This window comes from Rhagoletis zephyria, unplaced genomic scaffold (assembly GCF_001687245.7).
Source record: "Rhagoletis zephyria isolate East Lansing unplaced genomic scaffold, Rhagoletis_zephyria_1.1 Rzeph_scaffold_00738, whole genome shotgun sequence".
NCBI lineage: Eukaryota > Metazoa > Arthropoda > Insecta > Diptera > Tephritidae > Rhagoletis > Rhagoletis zephyria.
Genome location: NW_016157822.1, coordinates 37,982 through 46,447, shown reverse-complemented (window position 1 = coordinate 46,447; position 8,466 = coordinate 37,982). Strand labels below are relative to the sequence as shown.

Sequence of the window (8,466 nt, the reverse complement as noted above, 5' to 3'; positions counted from 1 at the left end):
CTTTACATATTACGCGCCTTCAGCACTTGCTTCTGTGGACTGCATATGTTTTCCTTGCCGGGAAAGAGCACCGTCTTCTTGGGTGTCGTGCGGGGCGTACGTGGCGTTTTTGGCGTGCGCGGTGTACGCGGTGTGCCCACATTGGAACCCGGCGCGTTGGTGGATAGCGTTATCGTTTTGTTGGCGGGCGTCGGTGATGATGGTGTCAAACAGCTGCGGTTCTTCTTGCTGTTGCTGTTCGGTGTCGTTGGCTTCAGCAGCTCGTTGATTTCGTTGGTACTTTCGGTGCGTACACATTTCTCACTGGCCGAGGAGCTCAAAAGCCATGAGGCGATTTTGTCGCATTCCGCACGTAGTTCTGTATCGATTAGTAGGTCTTCAATTTTCTCCAGATCTGTGCTATTCTCCTTTTTGGTGTTACCCTCGTCGACCTTTGACTTAAGCGCCATATTCTCCAACTTCAGCTGTTCACATTCGTCGCGCACCTTGTGTAGCGACTTCTCTTTGCTGTCCAGCTCCAGTTGTGCAAATTGCAGCACAGTAGCGAATTCGTCTAGCGCCTTCTTCATGTCCTGCATGTACTGTTCACGCGTCTCGTCTTTGCGCTTCAGCTCATTGTACATCTCCAGGTAGTGCGCGACATCTGTCGTATTGATGCGCTCCTGGAATGAGGAAGCAATTTTATTGAATTTTGCCAAAGTTTCTTCTTCTGAGGTGAGTATTTCATTAAATAGGTTATCTTTAATGGATACCTCTTGTTGCAGCGTTTGCGATGATTGACACAGCGTCTTCAGTGCCGTTTCGGTTTCAGCATGATCGCTGCGCAGTGCCTCCAATTCGGACTGCAGCGTTAGGTAACTCTGCTCCAGCGCGCCCTTGGCCAGCTGCACAGATTCGAGTTCGGCCTTGAATTGTTCGACGTCAGCATCGGATTTCTTCAAACGCTCCATCAGTATATTGACCGTGGAGCGCGTATTACTCAGCGTCAGTTGGTAATTGTACTTCTCGGTAATGATTTTAGCAATCTCTTGCTTCAGATCAACAATCTGCTTCTGCAATGTATCGTTCAATTGTATGTAGTAGTCAATGCCGTTGCGCAATTGCTCTTCGTACTTATGGATTTTCTCGTCGCGGTCGCGTAGCATATCATTCGTAGTCTCCAGCAACACCATCACGTCTTGCTTTTCCAACTCCACCTTAATTATTTCATTCTCAGCCAGTTTCTGGCGTCTGTCCAGTTCAGCGCGCCAATACGCCTTCTCGCGTTCTAGCGCATTCTCCAAATCGGACTCGAGTTTCTGCACCTTTTGCTCCGCCTGCTCCTCAGCGCTACGCAACTTCTCTTCGGCCTTCTCAATCAACTGCTCTTTCTCCAGCAATTTCGATTTTTCTCGGCACAGCTGGCGTATCGTATCGCAATGTGCGTCGATTTCGCAAGTCTTATCTAGCAGCTCGTCCTGTAGCGATTTGATGAGTTCGCATTTGCTTGCCAAATCGTTCTTCAATGTGCTGCGCTCCTTCTTCAGACACTCCATCTCATTCTGTGTGATCTTGGTCTCTTGCGCATAGCTGAGCGCGTCGTGTTCGACTTGCTTCCTCAACTCACTCAAGTCTAGGCTAAGCGACTCATTGGTATTGCGCAAATTTTGTATCAGCTCAGTGTCTTTTTCTGCGCGTTGTTCGGATGCCACCAGCCGTTCGCGCGCTTCGTTAATCTCACGCTGTAACACTTGTAACTGTTGGAGTCTTCTTTGTGCCTCTGAGCCGTGTTCCTGCGCTTGCTGCTCCAACGTGGCTTTCTCTAATCTCAACTCAGCCATGATGGCTTGTAGTTCTTCCAGCTCGTTGGCGTGTCGCGTCACGAGCGCCTTTATCTCCAGCTCTCTTTTGTTGCATGTCTCGGCTAGCTCTACATTTTCGGCGCTTAGCCTATCGTTCAATTCTTTATGTGTCGCATTCTCCGCCTGCAATGCATGTATTAAATTCTCCGTCTTCTCCGTGACGCTGGCATTTTCTTCGCGCAACTTGCGCTCGGTCTCCTTTAGCTGTTCGACATGGCGCTTCAGCACATCAATTTGACTCATGTAGCTCTCGAGTAGTTCATTCTTTTTACGTATTTCATGCTGTAATGCCTCTTTGCCTTTGAGTCGACTGCCTGACTTGGTGGCATCTTTTACTGGTGTATTTGTGGCGGAATGCATTGGCGTGGAGCTGGCTGTGCTGGCGCCGCTGCCGTTATTGTTGTTGGCAGCCGCCACTGCTGCTGCTGCAGCTGCTGCTGTCGCTGACTCGGAGGCATTATGTCGGAAGCGTAAGCGCTGTGGCAATGAAGGTGTGCGGAAGAGTCGCAAACCCTTGGATTTTTTGTCATCCTTCAATGCGGCATCCTTGGGTATTGCGAACTCCTTGGCTTCCTTGCTGCTGGTGGCAAAGCGTACGGCGTCTTTGAAGAATTTCTCAATCTGTTCCTTGCGTTCTGGGTGTCCGCTTGTTGTAGTGGGAGCGGTGGTAGTAGCTGGTGTGGCGGCGGCAGCAATGCATTTGCCTGGCGTATTAATTGTGCACGCATCGGTAGGTAGGCGTGCAGTTGCGGGCGAGTTGGCACAATCCACATCGACATCGTTGAAGCGCTTTAGTTTTGCTTTGGAGAAAGACATTGTGTGGCGTTGCTGTTGTTGCTGCTGGTAGGTGGTGCGTGAAAGATAGAAAAGATAAGCAGTGAGGGTTGGCGTGAGTGTTGTGTGTACGGTTTGAAGTGGCCGTTATTTTAATTTGAGCTGGCTTATTTTTTTTTTTGGTTAATAGTTTCGATTTGCTTTTTGACGTTTGAGGGTTTCGCATAAGCTCTTAATTTGGTTTCAAAACAACTTAGTGTCCTTTATTTCAAAAATTCTTGTCTCAATAAAAAACAAGCACACGTTTTAACAAAAACATAAAAATTTATAAACAAAACTGTAACTGTATAACAAAGTGTTTTTTTAACAAAACACTTTTAAAACACCAATACTGTTGGTACTTGCGGCAAGGAAACCGTCTTCTTTTGCGTAGAAAGGTTCCTATTCGTTCGATGGTAAATTCATAACTGATTCCTCATGATCGCTGCTCACGCCAAACACGACTCAGCGGTACGGCCCGCAGGCATTTCGTTAGTTGGCTGACTTCTTTTGCCGGCTGATGGTGGTAGTGGTGGTGGTGGTGGTGGTTGGAGTTCGCCGTATGCATTTTGCGTCTGCGCGCCTTGCAATTGTGGTAGTTTCTTGTACATACCTTATAACGCATTTTCTTCGTTCTGTTTTCAAATTGAAAGGCATTAACGAAAGGTGCCGTTGCGGATGAAGGAGAAGCCCACGGAATTGAACAAAAACAAGCAAAATTAGCCTTGCTTGCAGGCGAATAGGTATTGTCGTTGTTTACTTACGAAATTTCCTGAACGAATACTTAAGTAAAGGTATGTAATATGTCCGTCCCTGAGTGAACAATAAGATGTATGTATGTATGCATGTACACAGGTATAGAGCTACACCTTAGTTGTGAATTCAATTGTTCTCGGTTGCATTGTACGAAAGTAGTTGAGTTTAAATGGATAAAGCGCGCGCAATTTTTTTTTTTTTAAGATAGAGGGGAGTTACCGGAAGGAAGTTTCAAATGAGGCGGATAATCAAACGCATCTTATAATTACATATTTTTCGTTAAGTTCATATATATAATATACTTTCAGAATGATGTACATACATTAGGGCGGGTCCTTTTTTATGTTTACATTGTGCGTATAGTATAGGAGGATTCTACGTGTAATTCTTAGCCATTTTGCCAAAGACACCGTGGGTCTAAAATCAATTAGGAGTTTGCCAAATAGCGAAAATAGGTTTCGAAGGACACGTGAAAATTTTCACTGTTACGCGCTCTGGTGGAAGTTTTAAGAAAAATATTAGTGCAGAAATGGATTCCATCTACCAAAAAACCCCTTATAGCATGTTTCTATACAAAATTTAAGCAATTTTTTCGACACTACAGCAAAATGCTAAGAAATCTATTTTCGCAATTTGGCAAACTCCAAATTGATTTTAGACCTATGGTTTCTTTGGCTAATTTTCTTAGAATTACACGTAGAATCCTTCTATGCTATACGCGCATAGTCGAAAAAATCTCCGATACAAATTGGCCCGCACTAATGTACATATATGCACATATGTATGTATATGCATTAGAGTGCATCCCCAAAAAGTTGCGGGTTTTCCACCGGAATTATAAAATTTATTATATCTAAAACATATGGCAAAATATTTCGGAAACATATTTAGATTTACGTGAGCAGGACCGATTTGAAAATACGGCGGCGAGAATGTAAATCGGGAAAAGACATTTTAGCAAGTGTAGGCTACTTTTCTTTTTTTTTTAAATATTTACTCTGGGTTATCGCGGAATCTATCGTAGGCCATTAAATTTTAGTATAATAAAGTGCAAATTAGCTAGGACTTACCGTTGATTTTTGGCAAATTTTTGTTTGCGCATTTTCTTCGATACAAAGTAAATATGTACATATGTTCGAAAATTTTTTTGTATGGAGAAAATAAGCTACACTTTCCACAACGGTTAGTACTACCTACTTAAAATTTGCACTTTATTATAATAAAATTTAAAACTGCATACTCAGAATGCTTCTAAGAAATCTAATTAAAAAGCTCAAAATTTTGATGAAATTTTGCCGAGTTTTGCGTATTTTTCTGGAAAGTTTGAAATTTTAACGTACATGGCAATAAATAATCGAAACGACAAAAGCTAAAGAATGCTAAAATGTCTCTTCCCTATTTATATTCTCGCCACTTTACCTCCGAAAATCTCATTATTTTGATTCCGTTGATACATTTTTTAAGCATTTTTATGCAGTACTTTGTAACTTAAACTCTTGTATTACCTGACGTGATATAAAACAAAAAAACTCAATTTTAGGCGGTGCTTTCAAATGGGCCCAGCTCACGTAAATCTAAATATTATACCGAAATATTTTAGTTGAAGTGCTAAAATGTAGTAATTTTTATGATTCCGATAAAAAACAGTACACGTTTTTTTTTTTCTTTTGTATGGAGAGTTATGCACCCTAACGTACATATTGTATATGTAAATACATGCAAGGTGTACATACGAACTTACATTCGGGAGACACATACCTTGAAAAAAATAAGCATATGTAAATAGTTAAGCTCTTCTATATGAAGTCATGGCCCGCATACTGCTACCAATGAGTTTTTTTACACGAAGAGCTCTATGAACATCTGGAATTTTATTCATAGTCAAATTCATATTAAAGCACAAAAATGCTAGCGGAACCGGCGAACTTCGTCCCGCCCAAAACCATTTTTTTTTATTTAAACATTTTGGTCCAACCTTTTCACCAACAATTCACGTTCACGGCTTTCAGTGACACACTTATCCGCACTGATTATGGTGTTTTGGACACCAGAAAGCATACATCGGCGTAGCCAGAATGAAATTTAGGGGGGCTCGACCCTATTAAGCTGGCATTTCAGGGTACTATTTTATATATATACAAGGAAAATTTGAAAGTTAGGGGGGGGGGTGGGGGGGGATCGAGCACCTCCCTGCCCCTACCTGGCTACGCCCATGAAAGCTTATATTCCATTGCCATTCCACTCCTGAGTTCGTCCTCCATGAATTCGCGACGAATGCACTCGAAGCTCTTGAGAAGATATATATATATATATATATATTTGTACGTGTATTAGGGCGATTTTTTTGTGACTATTTTTTTTTTCACTCCTACCTCGAAATTTTGTATAAAACACCTAAAAAACTCCCTGAAAATTTTAACCCTTTATATTAACATTAAGCACTCGCCCAAGGTGTGCAAAGATTTCCCAAATAAAATACACGTAAACTTTGGGTTTTTTTCTTCAAAAGTCTACAGCTCAGAGGCATTTTATGGTATAATCTTGGTCAATGATGAGTTTTCTTCAGAATTGAATGCTCTACGAAAGAGTTCATTGCGGTGTAATCCTAACTCCCACCAGCGAGGTAGTACGGGTCACTAAACCCAATGTTTTCATGAAATTCTCGTTTTTTTGCCCCTATATCGAAAATAAAAAGAGCTACAGAAAAAATATATATGACAAACTTGTAGCACTTTCAATCNCCCAATGTTTTCATGAAATTCTCGTTTTTTTGCCCCTATATCGAAAATAACAAGAGCTACAGAAAAAATATATATGACAAACTTGTAGCACTTTCAATTTCCTACAAAAAAGATATTGGGCTTTGAAGTTGAGGTAGTGTGGAATTTTCATGGACTATCAGCTAAATTGTAGAAATTGTTGATCAACTTCCAAGTCCAATATCTCAAGAAATATTGATGTTAGCGATTTGGTGTTTTGAAACTTTTTTGTAGTACATTAAATGTTCTACAAGTTTGTCATTCATATATTTTCTGTAGCTCTTTTTATTTTCGAGATAGGGGCAACAAAACGAGAATTTCATTAAAAAATTGGGTTTAGTGACTCGTACTACCTCGCTGGTGGGAGGTTAGGATACCACGTCTTCTGCAGACTGCATCACACTCAAAGTGTAGAACTATATTGCTGGGCGAGTCGCAGAACCGGCAAAAATTATTTGACCATATCCCCAGCCTATATATGTATATAGATGTCCTCTTAAACTGCAGTGTCAGTGCGGTTAGTATTCTAAACGTCTGATTTGGGAGATTTAATTAAGCCTTGGAATCTTCTCTTGCTATAGCCTACCAGTAAACAATTTGCCTGACACATTCCTACCGAACTATGCAAATTTATATCCCTGATTGTGCTCATCTCCCTCCCAAGCACCTCCTTTATAGTATTGGAATCTGGTCCTAGGAAGGGCTCGGTGCTAATTGGAGTGATGGCTGCCGCATCTCTTGCGAGACAGTTTGCCGCCTCGCTACCCTCTATTCACCTGTGTCCAGGTACCAGCGCTAACTGGATAATATTATGTATGCCAAGAAAGTTAGTTAGCCTTTCAATGCACTAAAGGTGATTTGTTTTCATAAGATAAGCCGGCTTTGAGTGCTACTCTAGTTTCGATAGCCTTTATTTGTGATTGTTTTCGCTCAAACAAGTTTCGATTTTACCTATAATATCTCTAGAGAAACAATCTAGCGGAAGCGAGGACCCTAGCTATTCTATATTCCTAGAGGATATGACCTTAGCTTTTCCAAATCCATTTCAACAAAGCTAAGCAGACTTTGTTTGGCGACATGCTCTATATTTATACAAAGTGGTTCGAGTTCGGGTCCTGCGGATCCCGATATCCATCACCTAGTAAAATCAAATGGCTTTCAAATTAATTTTAAATAATGAAATATAATAAGAAAACTAAAATTAAATTCTTTGGAATATGTACGAAGTGTACATTTGCTCTCGACCGACGCACCTATAACCAGCGCACTATTACTTGGTAGGTCAAGGGTTCGATTTCAGGTCCCAGCAACATCGAAGTTCTTTGCAATAGAGGTCACCCCTCCGCAAGCATTGGTATACCTCCGAGTGCATTCTTGCCATGAAAAAGCTTCTTAAAAACCCTCTGCCGTTCGGAGGCCGCGTAAAACTGTAGTGACTTCATTTGTAAGGCAACATCAAAACGCACACCACAAACTGGAGGAGAAGCTCGACAAACTGTACGAGCTTTTTTAACAAAAGCATATGGATAATGGCTGATCGACTTCGCCGGGGCCCGAAACATAGTAGTATGCAGTACTAGGTTCAAGCATAAAAAGATCCATGAAGCCGCGTGGCTGTCTCCGGATCGAAAAACGAGAAACCAAATCGATCATGTTGTGATAGACGGAAGGCACGCTTCTAGTGTTTTAGACGTACTCACACTCCGAGGTTCAAACATCGACGGACCACTATCTTGTTGCAGCCAATATACGCACCCGCATCTGTNGCATGCCCGACGACTGGAATTTAAGTGTGCTCTGCCCAATCCACAAAAAGGCGACCCTGCCATTCGCGCCAACTACTGCGGGATCAGCCTTCTAAGCATAAGTTCTTATCGAGCGTATTGTGTGAAAGACTGAAGCTCACCGTCAATGAACTGATTGGCCTTATCAGTGTGGCTTTAGACCTGGTAAATCCACCATAGATCAGGTATTCACAATACGCCAAATCTTGGAAAAGACCCGCGAAAAAAGGATCGACACTCACCACCTATTTGTCGACTTTAAAGCCGCTTTCGACAGCACTAAAAGGAGTTGCCTATAAGCCGCTATGTCTGAATTTGGCATCCCCTCAAAATTCATACGGCTGTGCAAAATAACGTTGAGCAATACCACCAGCTCCGTCAGAGTTGGAAAAGACCTCTCCGAGCCATTCGCCACCAAACGTTGTTTCAGACAGGGCGACTCCCTTTCATGTGACTTCTTTAATCTGATGTTGGAGAAGATAATAAGAGCTGCAGAACTCAACCGCTCAGGAA

General features: G+C 42.0%; 1 protein-coding gene across 2 annotated transcripts in view; it reads right to left on the bottom strand.

Annotated features, from left to right (window-relative positions):
* The window catches only part of mira (coiled-coil domain-containing protein miranda), a 3,950-nt gene extending 818 nt beyond the window's left edge, over positions 1-3,132 (bottom strand). The window contains exons 1-2 of one of the 2 annotated variants that reach the window (XM_017613941.1): positions 753-3,132; positions 1-662 (exon numbers count right to left, since the gene is read on the bottom strand). In XM_017613941.1, coding sequence (XP_017469430.1) covers positions 3-662; positions 753-2,657 — 2,565 coding nt within the window. In that variant the 5' untranslated portion in view covers positions 2,658-3,132 and the 3' untranslated portion in view covers positions 1-2. The other variant, XM_017613940.1, reaches the window with a different exon arrangement.
* Between the last annotated feature and the right edge of the window lie 5,334 nt (positions 3,133-8,466).